General features: G+C 50.4%; 1 protein-coding gene across 2 annotated transcripts; it reads left to right on the top strand.

The window, feature by feature from the left end:
• Positions 1-364: 364 nt before the first annotated feature.
• On the top strand, positions 365-15,470 carry LOC149358288 (uncharacterized). Of its 2 annotated transcripts, XM_089568811.1 has the most exons (6): positions 365-653; positions 6,215-6,361; positions 8,776-8,968; positions 10,706-10,821; positions 11,643-11,957; positions 14,893-15,470. In XM_089568811.1, the coding sequence occupies exons 1-6, from the start codon at positions 453-455 to the stop codon at positions 15,064-15,066; spliced, it is 1,146 nt and encodes a 381-aa protein (XP_089424937.1). In that variant the 5' UTR covers positions 365-452; the 3' UTR covers positions 15,067-15,470. The 2 variants fall into 2 exon arrangements, with proteins under 2 accessions (XP_089424937.1, XP_089424938.1); XM_089568812.1 differs by lacking the exon at positions 10,706-10,821.
• Positions 15,471-17,252: the final 1,782 nt, after the last annotated feature.

The following is a 17,252-nucleotide window of genomic DNA, read 5'->3' as shown; positions in this document are numbered from 1 at the left end:
TAGTGAAGTGTTTCTTGAAGAAGGAATATGTGTAAAAAATAACAAGTTTTCCGTAATTGTACATACATGCCTTGCTGGAATTCGTTGCCTCAATCTATCGAAAGGCTGAAACAGCTGATGAGCTGCGCTCAAATTTCGCATGAGGAAGTAACGTAATCGTCGGCAATTTTTTCTTTGCGCCGTCGCCAACGTTGGCCGCCGCAGCTGCCTATGAATATCTAGAATGCGCCGGCGCGCCGTCGACGCCGCCTCAGGTCAAAACCGGCACGGCGCACACCTCTAGCGCAGATTTTGCGAAGCCGCTTCACAAGAAACCGAAACGTGTTATCAGTAGTGTTCCTCCTAACGCTAGTGGCGCTGCAATCTGTTTCGAATGCCAAATCGCGTTCGACGACCACCATTCCTGCCTCTAGGACGGCAACGACGGCGAACAGTTGCCTTTGCTGCCGTGCATGTTTGGCGTTTGTATGGAGCGGGACACAAGCAATCGCGAGCAGCGTGGGACAAGTTCCGTCAACGGCGCTGCGAGGGCTCGACGGGGGCTAGCCGTGGCAGCTTGGCCCAAGCCGAGACACACACTTCGACCCAATCCGCCCAAGCCACGCAGTGCTGCAGCTGATACAAGCAGCTTGTCGGTACCTCGACTGCACGAGGTAAGTCCTACTTTCACCGCGCATGCATTTGATTCCTTTGAGAAATGAACACATTCAGTCAGATGGGTCATGCGGGGGGCAGGGAGCGGCTCTTCACTGTGTGGCGTCCGCACCCATATCGGAACTTCACGAAAGAGACATTTGCTGTGGCGCAACAGTTTGAATATGACTTGGCTGAAATTAAATGTGAGCGGGAACTTTCCAGTCAGCTGTGCAGGATTCGTCCAGCGGTAAAAAAACGCCATCCCTCTCGCAACTTACTTGTAGCTTCAGCTCATTGTGTCTGAGTATGCTGTGAATCTGAGGAGGATGAGGGGTAGGGCGAGCCGTGCTCTAGGAAATCACAGAGAGCGTTCTTGTGATTAACGCTGTGCTGTGCGCACTGCATTGGCTCAAACAGAATGAGAAGAACGACATGAGGAGGTCGTTCACTGCGTACAGGCTGTCTGATCCTGTTTATCATAGTTTTATCGAGATGGGCACAGTAGGCAACCAGCGAAAGGTGGGGTTAAGAGGTTTCGAACGCTGGGGATCGGTGGGGAGGGATCACCTATGGTCCGTTCACGTGCACTGACATCGCACAGCACACGTGCGCCTCAAACGAACCACGGCTGGGTTCGAACCCGGGGACTCCTAACGCCAGCTGATGAGGGTGGGGGGACAAGATGTTGGGGAGAGGGAAGAATGAGGGAAAGGGGATGAGGAGGAAGGGCGCAGCCAGCTTTTGGACGAACTGCCCCCCCCCACACACACACGCACGCACGCGAAGCGTTAGTCTGTGTGTGAATGTTTCTACTGTGTATGAGCCGCTTGAGATAAGCCTGAAGGAATTTTGTTGCGGAAGCAACACTACGCTAAGTCTGAGCGATTTCGCGGAGGCCCGGAGAGCCCCAACTGCGCATGCGCGCGGAGCGAGTGGTGATAGAGCAGCGTCGCCGCCGCTCCTCCACTGTGCGGATGACTCAGAGGTGCCGTCACCGCTGCGCCAGCAGTGCATTCTCCAGGAGGAGTGACGTCACACCGCGCGCCTGCGGCGCTGAGGCCACCGCCCACTCCTCTGCTACGCTGGTGACTCAGAGGTGCCGCCGCCGCTGCGATTGCCGCGCCGTTGCTTCCGCAATTCTATTTATCCTGTTTGGATCTGCACCAAACCCTGGCCCATCCCGTATGTGCCGTCGCTTCAGATGCAAGATGTGCCTCTTGCGCTAAAGTTATGCCTAAAACCGCCTACATTTTTTTGTGGGCCGCCGCGGTGGCTCAGTGGTTATGGTGCTCGGCTGCTGACCCGAAAGACGCGGGTTCGATCCCGGCCGCGGTGGTTGAATTTCTTTGGAGAAATTCTAGAGGCCCGTGTACTGTGCGATGTCAGTGGACGTTAAAGAACCCCAGGTGGTCGAAATTTCCGGAGCCCTCCACTACGGCGGCTCTCATAGCCTTAGTCGCTTTGGGACGTTAAACCCCATAAACCAAACCAAACCGTTTTCTTTGTGCTAAGCAAAGCAACGTCAACACTGCCAGAGAGGAGAGTACAGCGCTACACACAAGTGCCCCCATGCTCCCTTCGTCGGCTTCAGATGGGACGCGCGCTCACGTGATCATTTAACCTCCCTACGCACGCAGCCCGTGGCTCGTGTCTCGCGCAACCTTCTTTTTTTATCGGATTAGACGCGCGGTCTCTCTCGCTTTTGTTGCGAAAGCAACACTACGCCAGCCAGCTCCGCTCGTCGCGCGGTCGCCCTTCAGCCGTATGCCGTGGCCCACGAACGACCTTGAGGCCTTGAGCCGCCGTTGCCTAGCAACGCCGAAGCCGCGCTCCAACAGATGGCTCCGCCGTCAACGCCGCTCGCTCCACCAGATATGCTCCGCTGGGGTAGAGGGAGAGGAGGTGTCGCCTCGCGGGGGTTATAGTATCGCCTCAGTGGATTCTGGGGAGGTGGAGCGAGCGCGGCTTTTGCCGCTTATCAGTTTTTATTGCGAAAGCAATACTATGCTCATGAACTGCCTTTCGCGTAGGGGCGGCCGGTAGCCACGTTTGACCTTTAGAATCACCTCTGACGTCAAACCAGGGTGAGAGATGGGCTACCAAGTCGAGTCGTCGCGCAGCGGCGGCCGGTAGCCACGCGTGACATTTAGAATGGCCTCTGACGTCATGCCATGCCTAGTGACGTCATAGCGTGACGTCATACAAGGATGAGAGATGGGCTACCAAGTCTAGTCGTTGCGCAGCGGCGGCCGGTAGCCACGCGTGACATTTAGAATGACCTCTGACGTCATGCCATGCCTAGTGATGTCATAGCGTGACGTCATACCAGGGTGAGAGATGGGCTACCAAGTCTAGTCGTCGCGCATCGGGGGCCGGTAGCCACGGGTGACCTGTGGACGCGGCGCACTGCGTTCCTTCTTTAGACGCGGCGCGCCGCGTACCTTCCGTTAGAGGCGCTGCGCTCGCTTTCGCAACCTACCAGGCTTTACCAAAGCTAAACCCCCGCCAATACTTCCAGCCAGCGTCCGCTTCGGCGGACGCGGTTGTTGCTGTGACGCGCGTCTTTTCTTTTCTCTTTCCTCTGATCTTTTAACTCTCCTCTATCTGCACGTGGCAGCGGCGGTGGCTCGGCGCGAGCCAGTAGGCAGGCCCGTGCAATTTCGTTTTCATCCTTCTCTCATTCGCAACAACAACAGTGGTGGTGGTGGTGGTGAAAACTTTTAATTACTGAAATAGAGTTTGGGAGCCACAGAGTGGCCCCGCTACATGGTCGGCGTCCCTAGTCAGGGACACCGCATGACAATGCCCCGTCTCTAGCCCGTTTCACCAGAGCCCTTTGGGACTCAAGCGAGGAGCAGTTGAGAAGGGCAGTCTCCCATGCCTCTCTGGAAGGGGTCGGGGAAGGGGGGAGGTGGGGATTTTGAGTACATGCCCACACCATGTGGGAGATATCACAGGTCTCCCCACAGTGTGGGCATCGCCCATCCGTGTTAGGATTGTAATGCTTTAAGATTGCAGGACAGAGTAGAGTACCTGTCTGCAGGCGCATTAAAGTTCGCTCCTCCGTCTTACTCAGCCCCTTTGCAGGGGCCGGGAAAAGGCGGTGGATGTCGCTATAATGCGTTATAATTTCCTTGAATCGCAGCAGCGGCTGGTTAGTCTCCGAGCCAGAAGAGCTGGGATGAGGAGCCCGGTGAGCAAGCGCTCGGGCAGCCGCGTCAGCGGCCTCATTACCTCGTAAGCCCTGGTGGCCAGGAGCCCAAATGATTCTTTTGGGTGTTGGATCAGTGGTAGTCCGTCTTAGAATGCAAGCAGCTAAGGGGGAGATCTCCCTGGATTCTAGTCGTTATGGAGAGCTCGAAAGAGAGGCAACAACGAAAGAACAAAGCGAGGAAGAGACAACGCGCTCAATTGCTTTCGCAATGCAGCTAGAGTTAACCAGCGCTAAACCACTGCTAATTGTTTTAGGGCTGGTGATTGGATTGGAAAACATTTATTTTGTCAAGAACAGCTTGGTGATCGGAGGACCGTGTTAGGTGGCCGCTAGTCCATGACTGTTGGCGACCTGATTGGCCCACTCGACGGCCCGGATTTTCGTCTTCGGGTCTGAGCTGGCCAGCGCAGCCTCCCACCGCTCGAGAGAAGGGATTCGTGCTAGCTCCGCCAGAGGCGGCTCTTCCCTACAATTCCATAAGATGTTATCGCAAAAGTGGCGCGTTCGCCACAGCGGAAACATTGGGGTTCGTACTGAGAGGGGTAGATGAGTGACAGTTGCGCGGGGTTCGTCAGGGAGCGCGTCTGAAGCCGCCTCCACGTGGTTTCTTGTGCTCTGGACAGCGTTTTAGCTGGAGGGGGATAAACTCACCTGACCAGGGTGTGATGGTGGGTAATGTCATGAAAAGAGGTCATGCCGTCTCTCGTAAACCCCGGATGAATGAGTGAACTCCCTGCCCGCTTGACGAAACCTCGGGCTTTATTGTGAGCTGCCTCGTTCCCCTGATTGTCCGGCACCCAAATCAGTTCGACCTCTCTGGAAGGTTGGGCTGCTTTCTTTTTCAAGAATGCTAAGGGTGGTGGGGGCTATCCGGCCCCTCGCGAAATTGAGGACGGCGAATTTTGAGCTGCTGAAAATAATATCAGCGGTAGTATTAGCTATAGCTAAAGCTACTGCCGCCTCCTCCGCGATCTCGGAAGAGCCCGGTGGCTCAGTGGTTACGGCGCTCGACTGCTGACGCGAAAGACGCGGGTTCGATCCCGGCCGCGGCGGCCGAATTTCGATGGAGGCGAAATTCTAGAGGCCCGTGTGCTGTGCGATGTCAGTGCACGTTGAAGAACTTCAGGTGGTCGAAATTTCCGGTGCCCTTCACTGCGGCATCCCTCATAGCCTGTGTCGCTTGGGGGCGTTAAACCGCAATAAACCAAACATGTTTTCATAGTCGCGGCTGCGAGCAGTCCCTCGGGCCCATCCACCGCCACCAATGCGTAGGCCTTGTGTTGGTACTCCGCAGCATCCACGTAGACCAGTCCCGACTGCTGTCCGTTCTTTCCCGACTGCTCTCCGTTCTTTTCATGCAGAACGCGTGCTCTCGCCCGACGACGTCCCTCGTGTGGTGCACGGGATGCATGTTCTTGGCGAATGGTTTTATGAGCAGGTTCTTCCCAATATGTTTCGGTGGCTGAGTTTTCGCGTCTCCTGTCGGAGGTGCGTTGCCCATTCCTAGGGCTGGTAAAAAAAATTATCCGCCGACACTGCCTCAGTGTTGGACTTATGAGCATTAACTACAGGAGCACGAACGCTTGTGTAACAAAGAGAGGACAGCACTGGATTAACAACTAACGTTGTATTGAGGAGTACATAAACCATGCAGGTAAATAGACAGCGCCTACGCGTCAGAAAAAAAAAAAGCCGGGAAGGAACGAAAAGATAGGAAAGAGGAATACACTGCCAACTGGAAGGTGTTTTCTCATCACGCATAAATGCAGACTTCCGGAACAAAAATTACCGGAACACATTGGAAATTATAATGTGTGCCTGGCTAAAGCCTTGTGGCCAACCCACTGCCGCTTCCCCGAACCGCTTGGCGCGGAATCACTGGGCCGCTTCGGAGCCATGCGTCTCGTTCACTGGAGTGCGAGACGTGTTGCGAAGGGGCTGCGGTGCAGCTGCCACCACCGACGCGCGCGTGCTCGTTCTAGCGCTACTTTGTGACGTCACGGTTGCTGTGCACAGCTGCGCCCCCCACCGGCGCGCCGGTTGCTAAGGAGGGGAGGAAATTGCGCCGCGGCGCGGAGGAGAGGCCACAGTTGGAAGGATTCCAGCGCACGGATGGACACCGCGAGCATGAGCCATTAAAGGCTTTCGTCTTAAAAGTTCAGTGTTGTCCCATATCCTCCTCATACTTGGGCTCTCGTTTATTCGCGTGTTTCGCGATGTTTTGCTTGTACGGCAACTATAAAACCGCTTGCGATCGTGTTACTTGTGAATTTCCCATCTTCAAGAATTTTCAGGATGTTGCCACAGTTCTCAGGTGCACTAGAATCCGCCATCAGCGACCGCTGTTTTCTTCTTCGCACCCAGGGTTCATCTTTGGTTAAGAGCTCCAGAAAGCAGATTCATGGGCAAGAGACGGACGCAGGGTACCTGGCACCCGAGTACTGGGTGAACCCGAATCGAGTGCTTAACCAGGACCACGGCGCTCACATGGCAGTGGAGCATGTGCAGAAGGTAAGATCTCTTTCTCCTTAAAGCGGCCCGTTATGCATCGAATCCACCGCAAAATGGACAAATTCAGCTCGAAGGGACGACAACCAAGGCGCGAGTGTCTGTCCGCAAAACGTGTCCGCAGTAGTTGTGACGTTCTCGGAAGAGGTAGCAAGAAACGAGTGGTTGTAACCTTAAGAGGATGATGTGAGGATGCCGAGCAAAAAAAATAATGTCGATATGATGATTAGTTAATTAAAGCCAAAAATATCGAAAAAACGTAGAAATAACACGGACGTCAAAATAGTGAGTGGATGGGAAAACAGCCGTGGACGGCAAAATAGTGAAAATATAGGCAATAAGAGTGAACATAAAGTTTGAAATGAATTGAAATGTTTTTGATGAGAGATAATTGATCGAACAAGAAGTTTCATTGATATAGATTAATTAATTATCAGCAAAAACCATTGGACAGTTGAATAGGCGGGACGGTGATATAGTAAATGGAAGGAAAAGCAACCACGGCGCCACATTTGAAAAACCAAAATAGTTGATTGAGATTAAAGGTACAATCAGAGTAAATAAATCAATCTTTAATTAAAGCATAAGATAATTACGCTGATTCTGTAGTTAAATTAATTAACAAACAAAGAGAAAATGATAAAGGGAGGCAAAGAGAAACGACGAATGCCGAGGAGGCGTCGGTGCTTTCGCATTCCCGCATTGGGAGAATGGGAATCTGTAATTTTTTATTGACTGTGAAATGTTTGGTTAACTCAAGGTTCAGCCTGTTCAGTTTACGTTCATAGAGGCTTCTCTGACAGGTACGTGCTAAATCCCTTTCGAAAATATATTGGTTAGTACATTACCGCTGTTTTTCGTTTTACGCCGCCGCGGTGGTTCAGTGGTTATGGTGCTCGGCTGCTGACCCGAAAAACGCGGGTTCGATCCCGGCCGCGGCGGCTGGAATTTCTTTGGAGGAGAAATTCTAGAGGCCCGTGTACTGTGCGATGTCAGTGCACGTTAAAGAACCCCAGGTGGTCGAAATTTCCGGAGCCCTCCACTACGGCGTCTCTCATAGCCTTAGTCGCTTTGGGACGTTAAACCCCATAAACCAAACCAAACAGTTTTTCGTTTTACCTCCTAATTTCCTCCCGTCCGAAGCTGTGATTGTCCCCAGCCATGGAGCTGCGTCCCCCCTCACCCCCACCCCCCCCCCCCCAAAAAAAAAAAGGAGAGAGGGTGGCGTCACGCGGCCAGCCTTGGCAAGCTAAGTGCTCGTGAATTAGTCCATCCATCCTTCTCCCATATTTTCGCTCTCCGAGTCTGTCCTTAATTTTTTGGTGTCTGCGTATATAAGCACGCACGCTTGCGCGGCATACTGCGTCGGTGTCTGCAGTGGCGAGCTCCAAGCCGCTTTTTTAGAGCGAAAACTGGTTTGGTTGGTTTGTGGGGTTTAACGTCCCAAAGCTACTAAGGCTATGAGAGACGCCGTAGTGGAGGGCTCCAGAAATTTCGACCACCTGGGGTTCTTTAACATGCACTGACATCGCACAGTACACGGGCCTCTAGAATTTCTTCTCCAAAGAAATTCGACCGCCGCGGCTGGGATCGAACCCGCGTCTTTCGGGTCAGCAGCCGAGCACCATAACCACTGAGCCACCGCGGCTGTTAGAGCGAAAACAGCTACTTGGGGTACAACTCAGTTTCGCCTAGATTTGCGCGTTTGACCTTGAAGCTTGACCAAGGTGAAACAAAGAACATCCCCAAGACTAACAATGAATATGTGCCTTTCTGCACGCAGCCATGATATGAAAGGTATCGAACTGCTCAGAATGGAAAGCCAATGTTTGTTTATGCTAAGTATCGGTGTATCTTCGTCCGAATCAAATAATCTAGTAAAACATAAAAGTGCTCAGTCACTGTGACGTCATTCCTTTGCGCTAGAGACTCGAAAAAATGGAAACATCGAGAAAAGAAAGACCCTAAAGAATCGCAAGGAAGTGCATTAGGGGACAGCTTACTCCCATTTTACTCCCATAGAGGCGTATTTATGCTCACAGCCGCCGCGGTGGCTCAGTGGTTATGGTGCTCGGCTGCTGACCCGAAAGACGCGGGTTCGAACCCGGCCGCCGCGGTTGAATTTCTTTGGAGGAGAAATTCTAAAGGCCCGTGTACTGTGCGATGTAGTGCACGTTAAAGAACCCCAGGTGGTCGAAATTTCCGGAACCCTCCACTACGGCGTCTCTCATAGCCTGAGTCGCTTTGGGACGTTAAACCCCCACAAACCAAACCAAACCGTATTTATGCTCGCAATGGACAAGCTTTTCCACGATCGCGCAACTTCATTTTCAAGAACAGTCAGTGACCAGCTCACCTCGTTTTATCTGCACTTTCCACCACCGACATGCATCCGCCTTCGCCTCGACCACACGCAGTGTCGTCGGCAGATAGCCCGGAACAACGATGATATTCAAGACAAAGGAGCTGCCGGAGTCGACTCGGACGGAGATGGGCATGGCCCTGTTAGCGTACCGAACCAAGGCGTCGGACTATACCTGTACCTGGACCCTGGAGAACTTCCGCAAGAGACGGCTGACTATTGGACATTAATCCAGAAGGTCATGCAAGGTACGCATCGCACTACTACAATACTGCATTTTGGGCTAGTTGGTTACCTACATTCATTATAACAGCGCAAAGACGGCACAGAACAAGAAGGGGACACAACAGCGCTGTTGTGTCCCCTTCTTGTTCTGTGCCGTCTTTGCGCTGTTATAATGAATGTACGCATAGCGTAGGGGCCGGAAAGGGAACGTGGGTCGTTGATTTAGACTGTGGCGGGATTGACGATGATTTTGCGGGCATGACTGGGCAGCACGAAGATCACGCGCTTATAACACAAGGAACGTTTTCCGAAACTTTCACCGCGTTCTCGCAACGTGAATTTTTATCGAAAGCGCAGAAAGAACAGTTCGGTGTCCGGAAGGTCGCAGGCACACGGAAGTTCACGAGTTCGCGCCGGAAGGTACTTGTTCTTAGAATGATCGTGGCGCTGAAAAGACTGCGACGAAGACAACGAAGTTTCAGTTGCAAAGAACGAGGCCACGAAACAAGTCAGCGGCAGCAAAGTGCCAACAGCTGAGAGAACTCAAAAGCGCAAGAAAGCTGCTCACGCGCCAGCTTTATTTGAGCCGCTTAGACGGGGCCTGCTGTTCGAAAAATCTTCATAGTACTCAGAAGGGCGCATAGGCGTTCGTTTCCAGCCTAGGTTGCTCTTAGGAGAAAGCGCGTTACTAGGCTTTTCATGTGTCGTTATGTTAGGAAACAGATGTTTCAGCCGAACCTGAAAATCTTTGGAAAAGCTTGAAAATGTTTGAAAATTTTTTTTAACACAACATACATGTAACCTACCCAGTCTTTACACAACATGCATGTAACGTACCCAGTCTTTTAAAGTCGTGTCCAAAATACTACAATGTTCTGTGGTGATGTCGTAACGGTAGTTATTTCGGTCTTGGTATTTTTCTGCAGTACTATAGTGTTTTTCTGTACTATTTTGGCGCATTTCTGTCGCTACGAAAAGTGAGAGCGCAATACTCCAATATATATATGTTGCTACTAAAAATCATGTCCCAAGATACAACAAAATATGTGTGACAACAGAGAAGTTTTTTTTTAAGGGTTAGTGTTTGTGCATGATAGCTTTGGTGGCCTATGAGCCACAAAATCCAACACATAAACTACAACAGCAGCAGCACTTAGCCGCATTGGCGCATTGCCGCCTCAATACCGCCGTCTTTTTTTGCGGGATTAATAAATCACTTAATCGCTTGTGGTCTTCCATAATAAAACCGGAACTGGTAGTAACAGGAATTGTTTTTATTCTACCTGTATCATTTGGCAGGACTACAGCGTCCAGTGCGTATCGTTGAACGTCTTTGAACGGTAAGGTTGTTTCAACGTTAGCTTCTATGCTGTTCTTGCTGAGCCGTGTTATTTAATGCATTCCCTACTTAGTTTCTAAGCTCACTTTCACCTGTCTTTGGTTATGCGTCTCCATAAGGTATACGGAAAACACGCCTAGGGTATTAACACCTACGTCAGCGCAGCGGCACGGCTAAGAGGGAAAACCACCGAGCCTTCTCAGGTCTTCATATTAGCGCATCTCTACTCCATGCTGCGGACATTTGACATAACGGGGTTGTTTTCCTTTGTAGCCGCGCGGCGGCGCTGAGGTGGTTCAAACGAGGATTATTGGCCTGCCTAAAATTCACCTTGGCGTTTAACTCAGAAGAATTGAAAGCTTGTGCCAGGCCGTACAACTGCGAGCGTTAATCAAAATAATGTCCGGCTCTGTTGTCGCAGACCAAGAAATGACCAGGGAGGAGTTGAGCCTGCTGGCCGAGCTTATCCTCGATAAAGGAACTCGGGACGTCTCCTGTGCGTCCAAGGCGGCCGGAATCTGCGCGGTCATCATTGACGTAAGCTGTGCTCACGGTGTGCTGTCGAAGAAGCATGTGGGCTGTGAAGGTTTCCGCAGTGGAAAGGCGCTGAATTGGTTTAGACCACCTTGGGCTCTTTGATACGCATTCGCGTCGCGCAGCCGTGCACGGCTGTCTTTTGCATTTCGCCACCGTCGAAATGCGGCCGCATCGGACAGCCGAGACACCTTTAGCGATACCGTGTTACCGTTACCGGAGCACCGAGAGCCCGTGCGCCGTCAGTGCGCACGCGCTGATTGGTCGCGATGCGGCAGACGCGCGCTCAGCTGCCGGGCAACTGGCGCCATCTGGCGCCCGCAAGGCGATTTGCACATGCGCAGTCGTGGCGCGCGGGTTTCCGGTACTCTGGTAACGGTAACACAATAAATAATAATAATAATAATAATAATAATAATAATAATAATAATAATAATAATAATAATAATAATAATAATAATAATAATCAGCCTGACTGCGCCCGCTGCAGGGCAAAGGCCTCTCCGTATCTCTCCAAATAACCTTGCCCTTTGCCAGCGGCAGCCACAATATCCCCGCAAATTTCCCACCTAACTTTCTGCCGCCCCCTGCTTGCTTTCTCTTAGAATCCAGTTCATTACCCTTAAGGACGATCGGATATCGGTTCAAAATTCGTACAGAGCCCATCTGTGTACGGCCCCATTCCGGCTTAGGCACGCTACTTCAGGCTCTGGCACGGCCTAGTCTCAACGAAACAGGACCGGACCCGGCCTTCCAGGCCGGCTCGAGCCCCTGCTGTGCTGTACTTTCGGGTTGCCCGCCACGTTATTATTCCTTCCCCGCAGAGGCAGCAGGGACAGGCCTTCCTTTACGCCCTGCTCCAAGTGATCCGGAGCTGGTACAACGAACGCGAGGAGAAGTTGCCCCGGGCAATGTGCCTTGGCGACCTGGACACGATCCACGAGAAGGGTCCGCGTGTGCGGCTATGGACTGCGTTCGTGGCGTTTATCGTGGACGTACTGGTCGTCTTGGCCCGCCGGGACGTGTCCTCGACAGCTGCGTGGAGGGTGCCCTCCATGGCCCTCTTCAGCCTCACCGTGATGCTCTGCGAATGCTTCCAGCTGATGCTTCGCAGTCATGCCGTGAACTTCGAGACCGAGGTGAGGAAGGGAAGAACAGTCCGATCGCTCAACCGATAAGATGAGCAAGTTTTTGTAGGGACAGCTACACTACTACAGATGGGACACATTTCGCCGTGAGCCTCCCAATGACCTTGAAACGACCTTGAGATAAGTCATGGCTAGTGTTGCTGTGCACATATACCTAACCATGTGTGGTCCACTTAGTGGACCACCTTTGATCTTGAACTTAGACCTTCAAATTTGACCTTGACTTTGACCTTTGATCTTGACCTTTGACCTCGGTTAAAGAGAGATGCTGGACTCTCCGCGAATTTAACCGCAAGAAAGAAGACAACTTGACGGTTGAACCAAAAGTTTGGATTCCATCTAGCCAAAATCCTAACATTCAGACTATGCAGCGGGGGGCCATAATTGACTTAGTCTACCAACTAGAAACTCGCATGGCTAATTACTGCGCGTCGAAGATCGAAACAGCGGCTATCTACTTTACTGACCATCGATCAGTCTCCATCTCCAACAAGCCTATCAATGAAGACGAATACGGCGGTTAAGTGGTGGGGGTATTAAGAAAAAATAAAAGATGTAGCAAAGATAAACCATGTTTAATCATGCTTATGTAGCTTTCGCTACGTGAAATCGGTTCGGCAGAGTTTAACCGCTGCCTAACTTTTTTTACATTCCTAGCTGCATAAATGCTTCACGCTTCCCAGTCGAAAAGCACCACAGTAAATGTTGTGTCATTGCAATAGATTTTCGGTATTTCCTTTTGCCATTACTAGTAGTAAGAACAGAAATTTTTGCAGTAACTTCGGAATTTCCTGCACTGTTGTGGTGCCCATGGTCTTAGCGACAGAACTACATGAACATGCCACAGTACATAACAAAAATACTACAATACTTGCAAAAATTTGTCGTTACGACAAAACGACATTTTTTAGTATTTTGGGCACGATTCTGTCGTTTTTTTTTCAACTGTGCTTTGTGCGTGCGCGCATGCGCTGAGCAGGCTTAGATAACAGGGACAGGCGGGCTAGTTGGTGGTTCGAACTTGTATGCATATTGTAACCGCGCTCCTTTCTGTGTGCATCTTTCTTCGTCCCTTGTCGTTCGCGCGGTTACAATGTGCATACAAGCCGAGCAGGCGAATGTCGACCTCTGAGTCTCTGCTAGCTTCTGAGGAGCATGGAGCATTGCCGAAGGCAGCGTTGCCTATCTACTCGACATATCGCCACCTGCTCCGGCCTGCACCGCGGACACTGCGCGCTGTACTACAAAATAGAATAAGTGAAACCACTTGTATACCACCTAAAATACATGAAGTCTGGCTAGTGCAGCCCATTGACCACCTCACACGTCAGCCACATCATAATGAGGCAGGGTTCAGCGAAGAGCTGGCGCTGAAGTTCGCAGCGTCTTTCGATGGGCGCCAGCTCAAGAATACAATTTTTTTTTTGGTTAGAACATTGGTGTGAGAATAGTACTTTTTTTTGAAACCGAATCGAATACGAATAACAAAGTTAGAAACTATAGGGCTGCGTTAATGTTCAAAACTTGCGAATGGCGAGCCGAGTAGCCTCCGCTTCGATTCGCTGAACGAATCATATAGAGAACTTCAAAAATTATTCGGAACGAATCAAGAACGAACCATATAGCGCACTTCAAAAATTATTCTTAACGAATCGAATACATGTTTCAATTTTCGGAGTAGTTTTCGAATAACCTGCACGAAGTTCGAACGAGGCTGGGCGTAGTTTTCTTCTAAGACTGTTTCAATAACAGCGCTGGCACCAATACCGCACAGCTTACTGCCACGATTGGACTGCGTGGCGTGGAAAGTTCTGCGTCACGACGCTCTTATTCGTATATACCTGCATATCGTGGCGTTCATAATGTTCGTCGTGAGGTTCGATCCCCAGTGCCGGCCCGCCGGGTACCCTGCGGTGATACAACGGCTACAAACTTCCCTTGGCCTGGTGCTCGACTTATTCAGAGCGAAATACTTGGGAAATAGGCCTTTGACCCCACCTTGACTAAACGAAAATACCTTGTACCATGGGGCTCTTTGGCTGGAAATGCCCTTGTGCCATAAAAATTCACTGTCGTTATCATCATCATATGCTCTTACATAGTCTCTGAAATCTGACAGAGCGGCAGGGCTCACGCAAGTTTAGCAAATTCTTCTTTGATGCCAGATATCGGAATCCATGGCTTGTCCATAGCTCTCGTCCCTGTCATCTGGCCTTGATGGCAGATGGTCTGGGGTTCGCTGAATTTCAGGATGGGCTGCAGTCTGCATCTGTAGTATGTTTTGTGAAGCGGTCTGTTGATTGATGTTCTTGAATGTGGCGACCGTAGTCCTTGATGGGCCCTTAAGGGTAACGGAGTGGATTCCAAGAGAAGGCAAGCGTAGAAGGGGGCGGCAAAATGTTAGGTGGGCGCTTGAGAATAAGAAGTTTACGGGGATACGTTTGCCGCAACTGGCAAAGGACAGGGTTAATTGGAGAGACATAGGGAGAGAGCCTTTGCCCTGCAATGGGCGTAGTCATGCTGATCATGCTGATGATGGTGATGGTGTCATAGTGGACATGATGTTTGGTTGGCCATTGCGGCATCGTTATGTCATGCTTGGCTGATTGTAGATATTGTAAACCCGCATTGAAAATCCTTCGAGCTTCGTAGACGACAGTGATGTATGGTTGCGTAAAACTATAAGTGAATGTCAAGTGCTGAAGAAGGAGTGGGGATTGGAGGGTTCGAAGCCGGTAGATAAGTTTAGTGGGCCCAAGAAGAGGATTTTATTGTCTCTTTCCCGTGCACACTTTTGTTATGTATAATTTTGTTTGATGTCGATAAGGACATCCGTAAGAGTTAGTTCCTTGTAGCGAGACTGGATTGAATTGCTTAGTCTAGCAGCATTCCAGTATAGTTACAGGCGTCTTTCACCTGTTTGCAGATGAACTACTTCCTGTGGGCAGTATCTACGGCGGGGCAGATCGCCGACGAAATCGCCCCTGTACGCTTCAGAACAGTCATGGAGTCTGTCAGGGCCGTGGTCGGTCATCCTCAGTGCGCAGATGAAGTTCGCCAGGTGCTGACACGCGTCCTGGAACTGCGGGCCTCCAGTTGACAGGAGCCTGAGGAGGAGCCGGAGCCCAGCACGGAACAAACGGACAGCTGAAGATGTGCTTATTTAGAGTTTTGTTTGTTTTCAGATATTAAAATACAGTGGGGAAAAACAAGGAGAGAGAGATTCCGAAGTAAACACTAATGGGACCCTCTTATCGTTAGTGCAAGCACCTAACTTCCGGTGTGCAGTGCGCGCCTGTTCTATAGCTAACAGTGCTTAAATTCGGCTGGAAAGAGAAAGCCTTTTTTTTTTTTTTGCTAGACAGTGTGCTGTTGCCGCGTAGATTTGCGTTAGACATTTCATTCCATTTTGGGTGATATTGACGAAGAAAATGGTGTATATCCCGCAACTGTAGAGGGTCTGCAAGGCCCAATGTTTTGCATTTCAAACGTGTATACCCAGCGTTCTGCATACCTGAATTTACGGTAATGTGCTACTAGACTGAAAGAACTGTTGATGTTTATAAAGTTATTAATAGAAAACAAATAAAACTCAAATAAAATACCAGAAAGGAAAATAAATAATTCACAAGCAAAAGGTCAGTGTCTATCTCCGAAACCGAGTGCGTTTTCAAGGTTAAAGCATTTGGAAAGTGCGAATGGGTGCATGAATGCTTTTGTTTTAATTTTTCTTGACCGTTGTTCCGTTTGTTATGTCAGTAATGTTAATTCAGAACAGTTTACATCTCTGAATGTGTGATGAAGTGAACGCAGCGCATGGGTAGATCCAAGTAAAGCCACTGGAAGGATTTTCCAACTCTTCTCCCCTCCTCTAGCTGCTTGTTGACTGACTGAGGGTCATTCACCTTGGCGCAACGAGTGGGCGATTGCTTGCTTAAGGTGTGCATAATTTCTTGCGTATTTCCATGTGGGCTTTATTCACATTTATTTATTCACAATACCTTACAGGGCCCAGAAGGGCATTGAGTAAGGGGGGCAAAGAACGACAAATGTGCAAAAGAAACTAATTGATACAGCATGAGATACAAGAGATTAAGTAAAAAGAAACTAATGTACAAAGCAAAACTTAAAGGCGAAATTATACATAGGATACAAGGTTTTTATTAGTAGCGTGAATGCCGGACATACGGCCAAAACAAAACGTAATGGCAAATACTAGAAGTCACGTGCTGACTTGAGCCAGGAGTGGACGATTCATTGGATCCGGCTGGTCGCTATCCGCACCAGGAGAGTAACGTTATTTTCATACTTGGGCGATGTTCGGTACTACGGGTGATTAAATATACTATGAAACAATTGTCACCGAGGTTAAGAGAAGCGGACGAACAGTCGATATTCCATCACACGTCGCCCCACTGCAAGAATTTTCGAGATAGCTTCATTAACATCTAAAATATGTGATTAAAACGACGCTCCTCCTCTTCCGCTTCATTCATATTCTCCTGAAAAATGAAGAAAGCAGGTTTAGATATAGCCCCTCCCGTGAATACGTCATGCATCGACAACCGGTTTGTTTACTTCCGATGGCCGCACCCGCTTACCCCCCCCCCCCCGTCTGCGCAATAGGCTGTGTACTTTTCACCGCTTCCATCTTAGCTCGTGATTGACCCGGAGCTCAAGGTGCGACTTCTGTAAATGAGCGGCGGCCACCGCGGTGAGCTTCGAACTCTGCAAGCACGCCCTCTGTAGAAGACCGCTGCTGAACGCCGGCGATGCCAGCGACACTCGTCGGCGATCTCGCCGGACTCTCCTAGCGTACGGGCCCGCTGTGAGCGGCGGCTCGTTCCACTCCCTATGCCGCCCCTTTAGTTAGGCCGCGCCTGGCGGCGCTGGAGACTTTTCCCCTACCGGAAGTGTGCCCATGACGTCATAGCTGTTGTGGCTGCAGGGAGTGGCGACGCCTGGTGGCCTGTCGCTCACCTTGACTTCAACGGTACTGCTGAGGCGCGCGTCTAGAAAAAAAAAAAAGAAAAATCCGCCGCAACGCGGTGAATGTTAAACCTTGGAATTAAAAAAAAACAACGCGGTTTTTAAGAATAATAAATCACCGGCTCTGTTCTAAGGAAGCATACTTTGTGTGAACACTCAAAAGCATTCGTTCAACGCATTGGGCACTTCAAAACCGTGTTTCATAGCCCCCTTGACATTTCTTTCCATTCGCCGCCGCGGTGGCTCAGTGGTTATGGTGCTCGACTGCTGACCCGAAAAACGCGGGTTCGATCCCGG

The sequence above is a fragment of the Amblyomma mixtum genome, chromosome 2 (genome assembly GCF_055824585.1).
Source record: "Amblyomma mixtum isolate Tamu chromosome 2, ASM5582458v1, whole genome shotgun sequence".
In the NCBI taxonomy this organism is placed as follows: Eukaryota; Metazoa; Arthropoda; class Arachnida; order Ixodida; family Ixodidae; genus Amblyomma; species Amblyomma mixtum.
This window is presented reverse-complemented; position numbering and strand designations above follow the sequence as displayed.